We start from the raw sequence: 19,353 nt of genomic DNA, 5'->3' as shown, positions 1-19,353 counted from the left end.
ATTGTTAAGCACATGTGCATAAGCTGAAAATCAGAATAGAGTCAGAATAAAGACTCCATGCTTCAGACTTCTATTGATTTCTGAAGAAACACTGCAAGGTAGGCTATGACTAAACCAAAATATGTGAATTGAGAAGGAGGGTGTAAAGATACAATGAAAGGAGTGAGAGGAGCTGTTTGAAGTTCAGCAAGAATTACTAATTTTCCAATTTTATTTGTACATAAAAGCATGTATTTAATTAGAGGTGCAAATGAAACAATGTAAGACATGCAAATAATATACCTGTCAAACAAGAGGACAGATCACAATTTTTAAATCCCAACCCAATGCTTTGCAAAGTAAGAATGGATTTTTTTTCTTTAATGACAGAAATTATCTTAGCACCATGGCCTGCTACTTCAGCCGTTCTCCAGAAGTGGACATGTTTACATGAATTATAATTAAGAAACTGGAGGAATATTTTGCACAGTCCAGCACAACTAATGAAAAAAACACCATGGATAAATTACAGACCATGGCACATTTGTCTAAAGTGCCACAGATTTAATTGAAAGAGAGAGCTAGAAAAAGATACTTGAAAGGCAACAAATAACTAAAAACACCAGAAAGCAATGACCATAGGGCAAAAAGAGATATGAGGATGAACTATTAGTTGGCAGTTTTGTATCATCGCAATAGACACTTTCAGAAGTAGAGACCAGAAATCAGCGCACCCGAAGTATTTAGACAGCTCCACATGGCCATGGTGTGCCACAGCCCAGAGGGAAAAAGATGAGCTGAGCAGAGTGTAACAAAGGGAAGTGCCAGGGTACACAAGCTGCCCGAGGCCATGCTGCTGTGGCCTTGGACACAAGTGCACTGAATGCAGAGGAGCAGGCCCATGCACAGCTTCAGAAATCAGTGGCAAAAGGTGGCAACTGCAGGAAAACCAAGGTACGGGTAACCTCAGACTCAGCAGTGCAGGCAAAGCTGAGGACAAGGACATGCTGGGGCAGGCAGACATGAGTTCCAGTCCAAGGAGATCAAAAAATTAAGAAGGTAAGGAAACGAAAGACAAATATATCAAGGAAGGACATCAGAGACCAAGAAGGCCCTCCTCAACAGCAACAGGACAACAAGCGCAGAAATGGGTTAGATGGCCATTGTCAATGAGAGGCCTGGCAGGCCATAGGGTAGTACATATGAGGTTGGTGAAACCACTTTTGGAAAGAAAAACTGTGAACTAGCAGGGACCTGGAGAAAAAAAGGTAAGACTTGGAGTAGTCATCAGGAAATCAATCTGTGCAGACAGGGCTGGGATGTTAACGTGAGTCTCAGCACCAATATAAACAGTCTTCTTAATAGTGAGACAGTTTAATAAGCATGGAGTCCTGATGGTATGCTGAACATTAAAAAGAGGGATGGTTTCATTGTCCACTGCTTCAGAGAGCCAAGCCTGAGGAAAGTGAGTCTGGGCAGTCTGCTAAGATCTGTACAGCTCTTTTATGGAAAATATTAGGACAAAGCTCATTTGCACCATTCACAGCATTTACCATCCGAAAGATGACTCTCCAGTATGAATGTCTTCACTCACAGCCAGTACAATGAAAGAGGTGCAGAATCTTTTTTCAAACTGCAATTGGAATTACTGCTGTGAGCAATGAACTTTGTGTAACAGAATTCAAGTGGGTGGGACAGCCCTGGAATTCAGAACTTCCTGAAAGATCTAAAAGTCAGGGATAACTTAGACTACCTTATTGTTTTTTGGCAAACTATTTCCTTATTTTTAAAGACACTTCTGTAATTTGTGCCAAGACCTGAACTTTATTTTTTGATCCAAAAAAATCACCCTTGTGTTGAAAAAATAAGACAGCTTTTGCTCATGGCCTAAAACAAAATAACCAAGATGCGTAGATTGTACCACTCTGGTTTTGGTAGGAAACTGACTCTGCAAAAAGAAAAGCAATCACCTGCATTTCAGTTTTATCATTTATTTTCCCCTAATAAAGAAATGTAGAAGGCAGTGAGGATGATAAGTCCAATATTTCCACTGCTCTCAGAACATATAAAACAGAAGACAGACCGTTGTGTTGTAAATAATGAGTAGGACTGAAAGCATCCTTTACATTTCATTTTATTTTATTTTTGGCTTCCAAGAGAGTAAAGTGTGGTTTAGGGAGTGAAATTTGATTTAGAGACTAAATCTTTGGGCTACAATATCACACTTCTGACTGGAATGCAGCTAAGCAAGGATATTTCCTATAAAGGCTTTTACTTTATTTCTGACACAAAGTCCTTGAATATAACTAGCTCCTCCTTTCCTTTAAAGGAGCCCTTCAGAATCAGTCCCAAAACAAAAACAGTGAAGTTGAGAATGTCTATCCTGCCAAGGAAGAGGGCCTCAGATTACTGTCTCTCATTACCGCAAGGGTGAGCCTAAGGGTTTGACACCTTTATGAATTACTCAAGAGGGTGGCACAGCCAACAATATTGTGGCTATTCTGATACTTTTAACACCGATGAACTGCTTTGAAAATATCCTCCAGTCCTTACATTCAGATGGTTTCATGGAAAGGAATGAGTAGTAGAAAATCCAAAAGGCTGATAGGTCATAGACAACACGAGCACTGATCTGATCCATTTTAAGACAAGGGGGTCCCTGTCCTTCGTTGCTTTTAAAGGTGTTTCAGTTATCTCAAGCTTCATCATGGAGATGAGAATGTCACAAAAAAACCCACCACCTCAGTGAGAAATCAGTGCAAGAATATCAAAACAAGAGAAACCAGAATGGGTGTCTGCAAAAAACAAAGATTCTTGGAAAAATTTCTGACTTCCTTTCAGACCATGGGTAATTTGATTAAACACTAATGAAAAAAAGTAGTGCCTGAAAGAAAATGACTGGGGACACTCCTGAGCTATTTAATTTATAGGCAGTAAGGAAACATAATTGGATGCATTTCTGGATATATCTAGAAAGTGTTTATTTGCATGAGAAACAAGAACATAAAACCCACTAGATACAAACAGAACACATAAATATTCAATTCTCTGGATATCTCATATCAAGCTCTTAGGTTTGTACAAGAGAAAATAAAACTGTATTCTATTAGAGTGAATCCCTGAAACACTGCGACTGCTGAGGCCAGACCACTTTCACCACCACTTACCTTGTGATGTACTAAGTTCTTTTGGGTTCACAAGAAGAGCACTCACTCTCTGGAGGTGATAGGAGATGAAACAGTAGGAGATCATCAGCTCCTTTCAGCTTTAGCCAGGCTTTTATCAGAGAATTATGAAGGATAGTACATATTCCAGTAGAGTGTCCCTAAAGATCAATGTGTGACTACTGCTGGCCTAGGGCCGCCAGTTTCTTAACTGGAAAAGGGTTAGTCCAGAGCTGCCCATGCAAGGGAGAAAAATGAGATTTCTATTCTTCAGTCCTCAAATAAACAACATAAGAACAGCAGACAGCCTTCTTTCTTTGCTCCCAGGACACCAGCCAGCACAATGAGGAAAACAACATGAGGTCAAGAGTTTGTGCCGTTTTCTTCTCTGTTCATCCTCGTTAAAAGCGTGAATCACAAGTCCTAAAGTTAATCTGCCCCCAATGCAGTATATTAACATGGAGTCCTTAATAAAAGACTGAAGTTCTTTACTCACAGCAGCACATAATTTATATGTTAACTGCAGTGCAGTTAACACAGACACTGCTTGAAAGGCTCTTTATTGCACACAATTCCTACATTTCCAGTGCACACTCTTCTGATATCCAGAAAGGCACTACCAGACCAAGGATGAGTTTCTTGATTTATGCCCACCAAATGCAGCACACCTGTCAGTTTCTGTACATTTAGACCACGTGTAGACTACTCACATCCAGCATATAATTTTACCTTTTTAGTTCTAAACAGCCTGAAATTGCAGCTGTAATTGGCAGATCACAATCCATAGGAAAAGACCAAACACATATTTGAGTAGTCCTGGTTTTTTCTATGTATGTTTATCAAGTGTTCTCATTGCCCACTTGGTACTCAACTAGATATCATCCCAACAGAGGAGTGTTCAACAGAACTTCTTCCAGATCTCTCACAGAGTCACACATTTCAAAACATCCTTTCTGTACCAGCTTCTCCTGAAAAGCCTCAACATCTCCAGGTCAGGAAGTTGCAAATGACACTGTAAATACCAGAAGTGTCCCAAGAACTTCCAAGAATCCCTGTTGCCACAATAGTCAGTTACCTGGTATTGCACTAAAAGCTATTGCTTCTTTGCAAGCAGAGTACAAACCTCACTTTACTTACAGTAACGAAAAGGTGTGACACAGCACAACATATGCACTCTAAGGGAACTGCACAGTCAAGAGTAAATAGTATATTCTTTTGGAAGCACATGTTGATGCCTCTCAATACAAGAAAGACATTGAGGTGCTGAAGCATGTCCAGAGAAGGGCAATGGAGCTGGTGAAGGCTCTGGAACAAAAGTCTTACAAAGAGAGGCTGAGGGAGCTGGGGTTTTAGCCTGGAGGAGGCTGAGGGGAGACCTTATCTCTATCTACATCTACCAGAAAAGAGATTCTAGTCAGGTGGGGTTGGCCTCTTCTGACTGATAACAAGTAACAGGACAAGAAAATGTGTCCTCAAGTTGTGGCAGGGGAAGTTTAGACTGGACATTAGGAAAAGTTTCTTTGCTGAAAGAGTGGAACAGGTTGTGCAGGAAAGTGGTGGAATCACCGTCCCTGAAAATGTTCAAAAGATGTGTAGATTTGGTACGCAGGGACACGGTTTAGTGGTGGACTTAGCAGCACTGGATTAACAACTGGATTCAAATATATTTTCCAACCTAAATAGTTCTGTGATTCTATTTGCATTGCCCTCTGTTGCAAATAAGTGGTTTGTGCTGTTTAAAGAATCAGAGTTAAATCTTCTGGCAAAAAGCAAGTTTTCATACGAATTTGTAACTTTTAACAGAGTTCAGTGACAAACTTCACTCTATTACTTACCAAATGAATGAAACAAAAAAAAAAAAGGAAAATCAAATCAAACTTATAAACATGAAAGATAAGGGTACAGAAGAGTTTAGCAGCACTTAATCATTAACTGATTTAACAATTATAAAGTAATCAATTCAATAGGGTTTACAATAATTGTAACAGTGACTTAATTATGGGTTTACATTAACAGCATTCATACATAATCAAGGCACGCACATGGACACAGGTTAAGAAATGTATACATCTATATCTACATGTGTTCCTCCACAAAGGAAGTAATTCCATCTTGTGTTAGAAGAAACTGCTGCATACCCTGCCCTATGTCATAACCACATCTGAAAAATCCAAGCTAGAAATCTGTTACCTTATCCTCCTATATTTCAATATTTTTGGATGTCTGGGTAGAAGTAGTTTTTGTTGGGACACTGAATATCTACTTCACTGTCTTCTACACTCAGAACCTTCTGAGAGAAGACCAGCTTTTGAAGTTACTCTCAGGGATGGTGGGAAGCCAGCTCCATTCCCAGGACATTACAAAGACAGGCTTCATTGGTACAACCTTGTGAAGGAGCAGGCTGAAGCATGCAGGGCACAGGGAGGCCTGCACCTGGCTTTGAAGGCAGTCATGGACACTGCTGTGTCTGCACACCAACATGTTGAGGGCACACAGTGCAGTGCCCAGGCTTGTGTGTCTGAAGAGAGCGCCATTACTGTGCCAGTGAAGGTGGACAAACACCTTCCCCTCCTATTAGCTCCCCAGCCTTGAAGCTCTTGAGTCAGACACCTTTCAGACATCTCTCTCACAGCCTCAGCTAGAAATTGTTGCCAGCTTCCAAGGCAGGGACCACAGCTTTGCCAGCAAGTACTCCAGCAGCATGTGGAGTCTGCCAGTGCCAGCTGAGACTCCCAAATGTGCTTCCTAGTACCTGAGCCTCTCAATGCCAGCTGGACTCCAGAAGAGGAAAGCAGTCAAACAAACACTCAGAGGTGGAATGTGAAACTCAGCACAAGTTTAAGCAGTGTATTAAACAGTTTGTCAGCCAAGATTTCAAACGCCTTCTCTGCATCATGGCATCTTCTGCTCCTGTAAGGAACTCCTGGCTCCAAAGCACACATAGCCAGAGTAATGTGTGCTCTATTTTGCATATGCTTATTCCTTCCTCTTTGTGCATCTGGTTATCTGGACTTTGAAAGTAAAAGTGATGAGGTGATTGTTTTGCGTTTTTTTAAAACTCATGCCAGGTGCAAGTAAGGAAATGAGATAAATAAGCTGTGTACTTCTTACAAAACCTAAAGATGCCAGTGCATCCTCCACTGAGATCAGTGTGCCAGGTACTGCTATCCACTGTGTCTAAGGGTTACCAAGACACATGCAAAAGAGCAAGACAAACATCAGGGATAATAAAGTGCAGGGAATTGGAAATGGCTTTGCACAGCACACAAAATGGCCAGAAAGGTTCCAAAACCCATAAAACTGAATTTTGCTTTGGAAAACTGATAACAGAACACAGCTCTGTCAAAATGATAAGGCAGAGTGGGAAAGAGAGCTGGTTAGTATATTTTAGTAGTATTCACAAAATTTCTTCAAATAGCATAAGCGTTAGGTTGCACGTAGAAAACAAACACCAGCAATTACAGGCATCTCCTCCCTTCTCTTTCCTTGTAAGATGAAACCATGCTCTGAAAATTGACTCAGTGTCACAAATGACAGAGCTGGCATGAAGAATATCAACCAGGTCACCAGAGAAAAAAAAAGAAGGCATTTTGCATCTATGCATCAGTGCTGTGCCTTCTCAGGAGCAGATAAGGATACTTTATGGAAGAAAAATACAAATGTACACCTCTTAAGGAAAACACTTTTGTCCCTCTACCGATGGAAAAGTCAATGCTGTTAGAAACTTAATCAGTAACCCAACATTCAATGTGAAAGAGTAATTTTTTTTACAAAGCAAATTTCCACTGAAATGGAGTTATAGATTCTTCTTAATTATATTTTACTATAAAACGGAAAAAAATCTGTAATTCTGTGCACTGGATCTAATTGAAGGAACTAGAACATATACTGTTTTATATCTCACCACATCTGAATAAGGGAGATAAAATAGGTAAATTAGGACAAGGATTACAGCACCAAGGCTCAGGAATCTTCCTGAAATCATAGGGAAAACTTGTGGCTGAAAACTAGCCCTAGAAAATCTGACTCTCATTAGCATAATGTAAGAAAGGTAGGCAAAGAGAGCTGAAAGATTGCATTGCCTAACTTAGATAAATGTTAAAAGAAAAAAAATTATTTAATTTGTACATTTACTTTTAGTAGTATGTTAGGTTGACTGAAAGAATGACAAATGTCTCCAGTGCTGCCAGTGCTTATAATTCTACTCTGAATTCAGTTCTCTACAGTGTTTTTCTTAAACATGCAGTTTCTGGAGCCATGTAATGACATGAAAATTACAGCAACAAAAATGACTTAATAGTTACCCAGGATAGCAAACACAAACTGGAAAGACTCAGAAACCAGATGGCTCATAAATATGTTTAATTTAATGATTTTTAACCCTATCTGTGAAACCTGAGCTTGGAGAATTTAAAAACCAGGCAAATGGTGCTTGCTATACTTTTTCCCTTTGCAAATCTCAGAAACACTATGCAAAGGTACTTTAACCAGCTCTGTTTCTTACCCCTTTGTGTATTTGTGTCACAAAGAATGAAAAGACACACTGAAGAAGAATCTTATATGTAGTTGATGTTTCTTTAAAAGCTCATGGGAGCACTTCTGTGTATACTACAGAGTATGAAATATTTTGTGCACAAAATTTAAGCCTGGGTTCAAAACCTTTTTTACTGTCTTTTTTTACTTTAAGATGACAAAAGTGAACCTCCACTCTTCACCTTCAGAACAGACTCAGTCCTATCCATAAATGTTTAAGAACACCTCCTCTTAACAACACTCTGTAAATGGTAGGGGTCAAAGTTGAAAACAGACTATTTTGTCTGAAGGGCTAAAGGGGAGGCTTGAACACCATACAACATCATGGTGTATCTCTTATTCCTCAGCATCATAGCATCAGTGATAGGATTCAGACTATCAGCCCAAATTTGTCCTCTAAAACTGTTACAAGTTCTGTTAACTATGTGCAAAAACACTAACAGGTTCCAAAAATAAACTGTCAAAACCAGAACTAAATGACAGCTAAACCAAATATTTTTTAGTTAGTACAATGGGATTGTAGGTGTTTTCACAGTAGTACAAATTCATAAGGCAGTTGCCAGCTCACTGACTCCAAGCTGACAAGGCTGGCATTGAGCACTTGCTCCCTTGCAGAGATTGGAAAGCAGGCTTTGGAAGCTAGATCAGGGTGTATTCACATAGTCTGAATTCAGGTGTCTAATCCTACAGGCTGGTTTCACAAGACACTTGATTCAGTGACTGTTGGGAGAGATTTAGAAAAAACCCAGCAGACTAAGTGTTTCACAATTCCTTCTGTCCCAGCTGGCCTTCCTTTTGACCCCACTCTGAGACCGATCCCCTTCTTGTCCTTGTGCAGTAATCACCACATCCTCAGTTGTACTGAACACAAGCTGAAAAGGGTCCCATCATAACTGAAACATTAAAATGATGTACAAACCAAGAAAGCTACCTTTTATTCTAGATCATCCCTGCAGTATGACTGACAGCTGAGATGAGACCATGCTACTACTTGGGGCTTGCCTAGAGAGGTTGAGAGGGGCATGCAAGCTGGAGACATAAGCTAAACATCACCCAGATGTTGACCTCCATGTTCACTCTGTCTCAAGAGCCCTAAGAAACCAGTAGAAGAATCAGCACTTCTATCTCTGAAATTCTGCACTTACTTGTGTACTGGTTTTGGCTGGGGCAGAGTTAATTTTCTTCACAGCAGCTGGTACAGGGCTGTGTTTTGGATAGGTGCTGAATACAGGGTTGATAATATAGAGATGGTTTTGGTTTTTGCTGAGCAGGACTTACAGAGCAGAAGCCTTTTCTGCTTTCCATGCTGCCACAGAGGTGAGGGGACTGGGGCTGCATGGGAGGTTGAAAGGAGACACAGCCAGGACAGGTGACCCCAGCTGACCAAAGGGATATTTCAGACCATATGGCATCATGCTCAGCATATAAAGTGGGAGGAAGAAAAAGTAAGTGGAAGATGTTTGGAATGATGATGTTTTCCTCCCCAAGTAAGCCTTGCATGTTACGGGGCCCTGCTCTCCTGGAGATGGGTGACCACCTGTCTGCCTACGGGAAGCAGAGCACAAATTCTTTGTTTTGTTTTGTTTGTGTGCACAGCTTTTGTTTTCTTGTCAATCTGTCTTTATCCCACCCATGAGTTTTCTGACTTTCACCCTTCTGATTCTCCTTCCGCTCTGACTGGTGGGGAAGTGAGTGAATGGCTGCATGGGACTTTTTTCCTGGGTGGGAATAAACGACAACAATTTGATATGTTTCCCTTCACCTTTCTCAGTGGAAGACTATCAATAACAGTATTAACTGGGATGTTGCTTCTCATCAATCCTTTTTTTGCAGCCACAAAGCAATTCCTACCATAATAATAAAATAACTCCTCCAGCTTACTGTACATATTTCTTAGTACAAAAATGACTGTAATTTCTTCTGAAATTTAATTGAAAAATAACTATTGGCTAGATTTACCAAAGCTGATAACCTGTGCACCCACATGCAGCACAAATCCCTCAAAAATGGTAATCTCTATATAAAATAGGTAATTAAAATATTATCACACAAAATCACTAGCAAGCCCCAAGTAGTGTACAGTTTTGGATAACTGTATCCACTGAGGGAAGACAACATGTTTAAAGCAAAGAGGTTTTCCATTTATTTTTCCTTGCATTAATTTTCACACATACATACATATATGTGTGTGTATATATATATATATATATATATATATATATATATACATACACACACACACATATATATATGCATGCAGGAAGGCACATAAGAGAGGAAACAATCTGTGGGAATCAAAATATGAAGGTAAGAAATAAAAAACCTATGTCCTATCCAAAATTTTGCAAATGAAAATGAAAATAATTTTTGGAAGGGAAGCTAAATGCTTGAGTCTCATCAGACTAAGCTAGTACAGCTCTAAATGAGGTGAAAAGAGCTAGAGTTGCATATATCTTCCAGTTTTAGGTCCCTCTGAATAGCTGGAACACAAGCCCTTTTAAGACAGCTAAATAAAGCCCAGCTTGGTTTATTCACCTTGTTTTTCTTATAATTATTTCACAAGTTTATTTTTGCATATTTTACTAACTTTTGTCTCTAGGTCTGCAACAGACCGACAAACACAATGTCAAACTCTGGGAAAGTTCAGACTCTTCTAAGAACCTGATAGATCTTGAAGGGCCAGGAAGTATGTGGGACTTCAGGAAAGCTGAAAAAAAGTTAGTGATAGTGATGACTATGCTATCAGGGCTTAAAAGATTCATAAAGTCCAGTGCCCCACTAAGTTCTAGGCTGAACTGTTTGCCTGCATGGGGTTAAAGAAAGCTTCCTTCAGAGGTTTTAAATACTATTTGGGTTCCTGCCGTGACTATAAACACAGAAAACACTCCTGTTGTGAACTACATACTTTAAAAGTGTTACTCATGTGAAGAGATCCGAACTCACTCAAAATGCCACAGAGAAAACTCTGAAACCATGCTAAAAACCATGGAAATTTTAAGCAGTCATGCTTTTCTGTGATTCTGTTTGCTGAAGTCAAAGTAATAAATAGGTCTTTAATCACTCAGAGCTTGGTAGGAAAAAAAATATAAACAGAAAATACTTGGAAAATCTAAACTGCAGTTAAATATAACAACAGAAACAGAAAATTTAAAAAAATATCAAGACATCCAAGTTATTAAAAGTGCCTAAGCATAATCATCCATGCCCCTTATATTGTTAAAAATATTAGTCAAGGCACATGGGTCTGCAAAACCGCCAAATTAGTTATTGAGAGAAGAAAAGCCATTTTTCAGTTCTGTTCCAGAGTGAATTCAGCTTTGCCTGAGGTTGTTTGAGTTCAGGCTGACAGCTGCTAACCCTTCTTTTGGTAATCCAAAACCACACTGGCTGGGCTCCTCATCTCCGTTGGAACAGAATTCCTCCATCCTGCTTCACCACCCAGCCTTGGCCACCTCCCATCCTCCCCGTGCATCCCCACAGTTTCCTCCTGCCTCCCCCTAAGGCCAGGAGAGCAGAGCAGATACTGTAAGGCAGAGCTACAAGGGGGAGTGCAAGGGCTGAGTTCACCCTCAGCATATGGAAAAGGGGCTTGGTCCCAGCTGCAGAGGCACTCAAAACAGCCCTGCACCACTGCAGGGAAGCAGGTGCCTCCAACAGCACCTCTGATATGACAATTGTGATTCCAGCAAACTGTGACTCTGAACCAGTAACCTGTCTGGTTCCATTCTCATTGAAGTTCCAATGTGATGGTCGGTTCTGCTTCAAGGCAGGAAAATCTTGCAGTTTGGGTTTTCTACTGGCTCCTGAATAACACAAAAACTCTTCACCAGAACAATATAGGAATAGATTCTTCTCACCTCCTGCACGTAATTCTGTGCAACAGAACATCATCACATCCTTCCGTGTCACTTCCTACTGTCACATTCAGTTACTTTATAACTCCTCTATTTTTAATATATAAATATGTATTACCACAAACACAGACACAGAGGAGAGGTGTGGATGCTCTAACTCCAGAAAGTTTGGCTGTTTATGCCCTCAAACACATGCTGTGCTACAAACTGGGAAAAAAAAACCTAACTGAGCAATTGAAATACATGAATAAATGCATCATTCTTGGCTGATAAGCCAAATCTTATGGGATTTCAGATACCAATTAGCTGAAAATCTGTGATGCCGTATTAAAAGACAGAGTTGTCCCATTAGACAGGGCAAAAGTTCATCTGAATTGCAAGGATAAATCTGTGCTTTTTGAAAAGACTTCAGCATTTAATTCTATAATTCTATATTATAATTCCATATTTCACTCTCATTCTTGACTAACTCTGATGAGGCTTCTGTACAATAGATTTTTTAATTCAATCAGTGCCAATACTGGGGATGTTTATACCTTCACAGAGAATAGAATAGTTCAGTTGGAAGGGATCTGCAACAATCATATAGTCAAAATAATTAAAATAAACATAAAGCCAACTGGAAATCTTAAGAAGTTTTACACTAACAAGTGGAGAATTGTGTAAAGTTTCATGTTTTTACAGCCAGCTTTGTGTTAAAGAAAACATATAGAAGACCAACCTGAAATTCTCCTAAAAAGGTAACACTTGGCCCATGACTGTACATCTCACTGAAATTCTGAGCTCTTTATTTACTCAGTATATATGGCAGAGTTGCTTTTTCTAGGTGAAGAAGACTGAATGTCACGTCTGATTCCTTTTATGTCATTTCCCTCTGTTTCCATTTCTCCTTACGGGTCCAGCTGTGTTGGTATGACACAGCTGGGAGAAAGCACAACGTGGAGGTCCAGCACCTTGAGGAAAGCTTTTGGGAACAGCACACCTGAGGGAAGCAGAATGCTTCAGTGATACCCTGCCACTTGTCTGGGAGCTGTAATCCTCTAAGCACTGCAGAGGTCCGGAGAGATCCTGACATGGCATTTGCTGAATTGTAAAGGTTCTACACCTTGACTTCCCTCTTGCGCATGCAGCATATAAAGGCAGGAACCTGACATTCCCCAGGCAAAAGCCCTCCATAACCTAGTGGTGCTGAACGAGTCACAATCTGAAACAAAAGCTCTACATGTTCCTCCTGCCCACCAGTGTGACCTGTCACAACTGACCTAAGGTACCTGCTGTCCCTACGCACTTAGAGCATATCTGTCAGCTACAAGTCACCTCTCATCAAACACTACAATTCACCCCTTTTCCAAGCTGGCCTGCTCTCCCTACCTGCCATGGAGTTCACCTTTGTGCATGCTGTTAGCAGATCACATCAAAGCACTGGGTTTGTTACATGCCAGTAGAGGAGAGATGTAGAGGAGCAATTATAATGGAATGGGAGGAAGAGGAATTGTAAGAGGAAGGACTGATGCTGAGAGGCAGGAAAAGACTATAAGCCTGATCCAATTAATTAACATAATTAATGTCATTATTTTCCTCCTCTGATTTAAGGATTCAATACAGGAATCATGCTTACTCGTAGGAGTCTCAGATAAAAGTCTCCAGATACAGAAGACAAGATGTTGCATGGCTGTAACTGTATTCCCATAGATATCCATCATGTTGTGTTAACTATGAACTCTGTGGGTTCCTTCCTCTCCATTTATTTCTGGATAGGCAGGCTCACCTGCCTCTCCTCTCAGCAGCTGCTCTCTGTTTCTTGTTTTACTAAAGGTTTGCAAAAAGTTATTTTTGTTTATTTCTGAGTAATTTGATCCAATACCAAGCTACAAACAGTCTTCATGTAGAGCAATGAGCATCAGCCTAAGGACAATGACCTGCATGCACAAATCTAAGTACAAACAGGAATGTAGTATTAGAAGATAACTGGGAAGTTTTAATACAGGATTTTCCAAGTCATTGGCAAGCCAAAAGAAATTTTTAAAAATCAAAACAAACAAAAACCTGTCACAGGTTAACCTAAAAATCTTCTGAATCAAAAGTTTTATAAAATTGCAAAGACCAACTCATTTCAGGGAGTGCTGGACTAGAATAGTTAATGTAAAAACTAAACATGTTATATTAAATCATGTTTTACACTTTTTAAATAAATATTTCAGATTTCTGAATGCAAGGTTTTTCTGAGCAAAAGTTTGAAATTAAAAAAATTTAAACGTAGATGTAGATTTGTTTGAATGTCTCAGTATGAACTAACTGGTACACATACGAAACAAATGACCAAATGTTCAAAGCCTAGAGCACGTTACGAATCACCTTAGTGTCAAACATCAGCAGTCTTCATAAAATTAATTCAAGATGAAAATTTCTTTCTGCTGCTCTTGTCACAGATATCACTGATGCACTTCTACACACCAGCACAGCCAGCATGAGCACCTTCATAGGTACAAGCAGGCTGAAGGCAGGGACCCTCCTGTGGATCTGTTTGGGACACTAGGGAATAGGAGAAGATGCTTTTGAAACTTCACTGGAGTGAGACATCCTTTTCTCTAACTTTAATCTTATGGACTAATTAGAATTTATGCAGTTATATAGCATGGATAGAAAGATGGATTTATTCCATGGCTGCTCATAAGACATTGACTTCAGCTCTAAAGTAACACTACACATGACTCACTATCTGTTGTCATCTTATTGCAAAAGTCCCATACCTTCTCAGTGATTTCTCATGGCCATTTCCTCACAGCACTGACTCCTTCTTCTTCACAGCACAACCAACAAACTCCATCTCCTCTCACCCAGCTAACCCACTCTTTTGCAGCACTCATCTTCTTATTGGACACAGCTGTGGCCTATTAAGGGCAGGCCTGTTCCTAATCTCTGGTGATTAGTACAGCTGCAGCTCCTCAGGTGTGAGACTACCTTCTGCACTATCTTTATTTTCTCTACATTCTATCCTTACGCAACGATCTGGTTTTTACCTCCTCCAACTTTGTCCTCTCTCCTGATGCAGTTTAGAAATCACTGGTGTTTCTCTGCATGTGCTCCCTTACTGTGGGATTCCCATAAATTTATCATATTCTTTTTCACTGTATTTCAAAGAGCCCACAACTTTGTAATGTTTGTACCTTAAAAAGAACTGTCTTGTTTTCCTTTCAAGGCATCCATCCCATATTTGACTTTCAGTGACAGCCACAGTGCCTTGTATTGGATATTCAGACTAGGCACAGGATATGGAGACATGCTGTCATTTGCACAATAAAGGACTCCTAAGACAAATTTCAAGGATCATTCGATGTTCTTCTGGTTGGAACCATTTAAGTGAAATCACTACTGTACCTGTGTGCTACTTTAAGCAGAGATAGGCACAAGAAGAAGAAAATAAGGAAAAAGTTCTTCAATGAAGAGACAAAAGAGAACACAGAGTCTCATCCCTTTCATGCTTGGCATGCTCTCCTCCAACACAGGGATACACAAAGCACTAAAGGTTTGTCTAAGTGAAATAGATGCACTGGTTTATCTTAAGCTGGCTTACAACAAAATAAGGTACTCCTGTATCTTCTGCACAATGTGGACTGACTAAAGCCATTTTATACTCCTTCTACAAAACAGACAAATTCAGTCCTGAGAGGTACATAAATCCAGGGAGAGAAACAAATTGTTTGGGGCTTCTGAAAACTGTTAGACAAATGCAAGCATCCAGGAATGGGGCGTTCATCATTGCCATGCTGATATACCATTCCACAAACAAAAGAAAAGCTGTCTTACTCCTAAACCTGCCATCAACCATCCTATGCTTCTCTGCCTCAGAAAGGATTCAACAAAACCCAGAACCATAACTATTCACCGGGCTGAAATTAAACCCAAGTTACCCTAGTCTGTGATGGCTGCACTGCAAGTGTTGGAAGGGACTGCAGAGAAATCCTGACAAAGTGCCTCTACCAATATTATCTCATGGACTGTGGTTATACTCAATAGCTACACTCTGAGCAATGGCATAAACACGACCACACATTTGGAAGGGTGTTTGAGGTTTGCTCAGGATGTGTGCTGTGCTGTAATTTCGCAGATAGTTGGCTCTCCACAATCAAAGGCAAGACTATGACATCTAGCCAAGCACAGCCTGGTTTCTCACAGAACAGAAAAGGACTGACCTACCCACCCCTTACCAAGCTCAAGTAATCAAAAGAATATAATCCAATATGAAGGTTCAAAGTAATATTGGCGCTTAAAAAAAAAAAGGAAATTTTCCCAGACATTCATCTGGTGTTTTTTTTCACCTTCTTCCCAACCACCTCCTGAGACCTGAGGCTAGTGTGCAACCTCAGCCTCAAAAAGACTGTGAAGTTGCTTTGACACAGAACAATGTATACCTGTGGATTAAGTTTTTTCCTGTTTTTGTTACCTTTGGGTTGGTGCTTCTTTTTCTGAGGGTTTTTTCCTGCTATTGTTCTCTACAACCTTCTGAATTTTCTCATAGTGTCTTGATTTTTGCACAAAGAGGAACTTGCAACATCCTCCAGTGTTTCCATGTGCCAAAAATTGTTGGTGGATACGAACTCTGAAATCATCCTTTTATGATAGAGCTCATCAGAAATATGTATGCCAGCCAGGAAAATAAAAGAGTGAGAAGAAGACCTGCAATATCCTTCATCACTTAGATACTGGACTTTCCAAATAAAGAAGGAAATGTAAAGCCACTCCAAGAATATGCCTCAGTAAAAATTGTACAGTGGAAATACAAGTGGTTTTTAAACTAATAGACTATAGAGTCTGAGAGCTGACCACAATAGCCCCCATAGTGAGGCAAGCAACCTCCATGTGAAGATTATGACAGCAGCTCCATAGTTAAATGCTCATGCATTGAAATCTCCCCCAAAGATTGAGATTATTTTTGGCAGAAGTTTGGACAGAGATTGTAAAATGTACATTTATTTTCATTTAGCTCTTTACTTACTCTCTCTGTAACACACCCTTTTTAAAATCTCTTTCCTAATACAGACATGCTTCATATCACAGACTTGGATATACAGCAAATATAATTATTATTCCTTACATTAACATTTCTTGTATGTTGAAAGCCACTCCACCAAAAACACTGGAAAGATACTCAGCAATTCTTGATGAGACCACATGCCATGAAAGCTGAGGTAGGGACATACAGTTCTGCTTGCATGAGGTACACTTGTCCTGGGACCCTTCGACAGTAAAACAACCTCCTTCCTCCCAACAGAAATAAAAGGCCAGAAAAAGCCTGAACTCAAAAACTCTGTGCTATGTCTTGGCATGCAATTGTAAATAGAAATAAATTATAAAACCTGCTTAGAAACTGACGTCGCTGTGTGTCTGCACATGAAAGTAAATATATACAAGTTCATCATTTAGCCAGAGAGAGGAAATGCACTGCTCTAGCTCGAGCTAGCTGCAGCGCCCAACAACCTGTTTGCCTTTCTTCCTTTCGTGCCTGGAAGTTACACCAGTTACATTTCTCTGTTACACTGAGAAATACAAAGTGTCTCCTGGTCCTGTCTAAGGGTCACGCTGTAGTCACTGTATCTACACTGGGGGTACTACTGTAACTTCAGCTCTCTGAGAAGTTCAGCATGTCCTGATAGAGGCATTTCTTTCCGAATATTCATAACAAATTTGCTTGCCACTGTACACATCAAGTATATGTGTCCCACTCCTACCTTTTTCTCCCGTCACTGGTCGCATAGATGCTGCCACCTCCCAACTTCTCTCCTATTCCTGCAGCTTCCCTCCTAATATCCCCCTTCTTCTCTCCTACTGTCACTTCTTTTCTTTTGTTGTACTTCAGAACCAAAGCTGACAGTGACAAACAGAGCAGCACAAAGATTCCTTTCAAAACTTAGCCTGAGAACCACTTTCTAGGTGGGAGCTCATAAGTCCCCCTTTCATAGTCCCAGTACTTACTCCTCTCTTTATCCATGTCCCTCATCTCTCTGCTTAGACAAAGCATCCTCTCCAAACTGCACCTTTTCCTGTAAGCAGCCTCCAAACTGCTCCTGGAGCATTACTCTTATCCCCCTCTCCAAAATAGCCCCTAAGAAAACAATCCCGCAGCCAGAGAAGCAAAATGGTCCTAGGGTATAGCTGTTAGTTTCATGCCAAACCCTTGTACAGTGACTGCCTGCATCCAGCCTCAGAGCCTCGAGAGCAGCAGCTTTTCTAAAACTACAGATTGCCTATTCGTTTCAGTGAACAAAATTTACTTACAATCAAGATTTATTTTCCTCCATGTCACATGCTTCACATATGTTTCATGCCAGCTCTTTCAAACCCCAACCCTCCCTTTTTCCCTACTGTTCTGAAAATAATGATTTTCTGGTTTTAAAGGTAAAAGGGAAGGGGCAATGAAATAAGTCTGAGCCTCTGGGCAGAAGAAGGACTTTGCAAAATAAGGAGATGAGAGGGATGAAAAATAAGTTCCTTACCCAGTGCAGTGACCCACAGCAGCAGCTGTGGTAGCCGGTTCATGGCTCTGCGGGGTGCGGGCTGGTCCCACCCGGGTGCGCGGCTCTGGAGGGGACGTGCCAGGCTCTTCCTGCGGGCTCCGCTGGAGCTCTGAGACCGGGCTCGGGCTCCTGCTGCCTTGGAGGAAAATTCCCACCTCCTGCTCGGGAAGGCTCGTATGGGTCCTAGAGCCACCCTCCCTTCCTTGCCTCCTCCTCCTCCCGTTTTGCATACCGCTCCTGCACGATCAGCAAATTCACAAGGCAGTTGCTTCAGACACGAACGCATCCATCTATAAATTCTGAGGCATTAGTATTCATCAGGACAAGATGAATTCGTAATCTAACTGGGTGGCTCCCCTCTCTCCGTCTTCCCTTGTGGCTGGCCCAATGACACACACGAGACTCATACACCCCCCCCGGACTAAGCTCAGCTCATATTTAAGATGATAGAGAGGATTCCCACGGCCTGGAAGTGTGCTCACCGGCTGACCTGAAAGAGAAATTGGACCTATTGGACACAATCTAGATTCCCACCTTTCTCTTCCCCTCGGGTTGCTTATAACCACTGAGCTCCCGAGCAAGACAGCCTCTGTTGGAGACACACAGTGAGGACCCGCAGCACAGCCAAGTGTGGCTTTCCCCTGCCAGCTTGGGCATCTGCTCTTTAAACACTTCACTCCAAACTCCGTTTTCTTCATGACCATGAACGTTTCAACTGCACTAGTTCACTCCACCTTCAATCTCTTTGCAGGTGTGTCTTTCCTTCATGGGGAGCTTATTCTAAAACTGATGTTCTTTTTATAATCAGAATGCATTCTTTATGACTAATTCTCCAGGTGGATACTTTTACTCTGAATTAGGGGTGCTTTAGTCCAAATTAGCATAATTCATTGTGGTTGTTGTGAATTTAACAGGTAGTACCTGGGTCTTGAGTAAAATACCATTCAAAATGTAGGAACTGGAGAGATTTGGAGCTGACCTGAATTAAAGCCCTTGTATGTCTGGTGGGGCTGGCACTTACAAGGCAGAAGCCTGCATTCCATGTTTAATTCTGGTTCACAGAATAGACTAAAAATTTAATTAATTTACTTAACCTTCTCTGGGTCTTCCTACCAATATCTATGCAGCACTGAAGGGTAGATTTTATTTTTGTATCTTAATAATTTATCTGGATCTAGAAAATTGCTTTTTGTTCAGCAACATATTGCTACTTTCAGCAGATTTAGAGAAGTATATTTTTAACACAACCTGGATGATTTGGAAGCAAACATCATTCCGAGGCTTTCATCTATGGCCACATCAATTACA

General features: G+C 40.7%; 1 protein-coding gene across 1 annotated transcript in view; it reads right to left on the bottom strand.

Annotated features, from left to right (window-relative positions):
- The window catches only part of LTK (leukocyte receptor tyrosine kinase), a 93,100-nt gene extending 74,769 nt beyond the window's left edge, over window positions 1–18,331 (bottom strand). Inside the window, exon 1 of the mRNA XM_058025699.1 lies at window positions 18,025–18,331. Within this exon, the coding sequence (XP_057881682.1) occupies window positions 18,025–18,331 (307 nt within the window). The remainder of the gene's footprint in view (window positions 1–18,024) is intronic.
- Window positions 18,332–19,353: the final 1,022 nt, after the last annotated feature.

This window comes from Melospiza georgiana, chromosome 6 (assembly GCF_028018845.1).
Source record: "Melospiza georgiana isolate bMelGeo1 chromosome 6, bMelGeo1.pri, whole genome shotgun sequence".
Taxonomy (NCBI): Eukaryota; Metazoa; Chordata; class Aves; order Passeriformes; family Passerellidae; genus Melospiza; species Melospiza georgiana.
The sequence above is the reverse complement of the archived record's forward strand: the minus strand, read 5'-3'. Positions and strand labels throughout refer to the sequence as shown.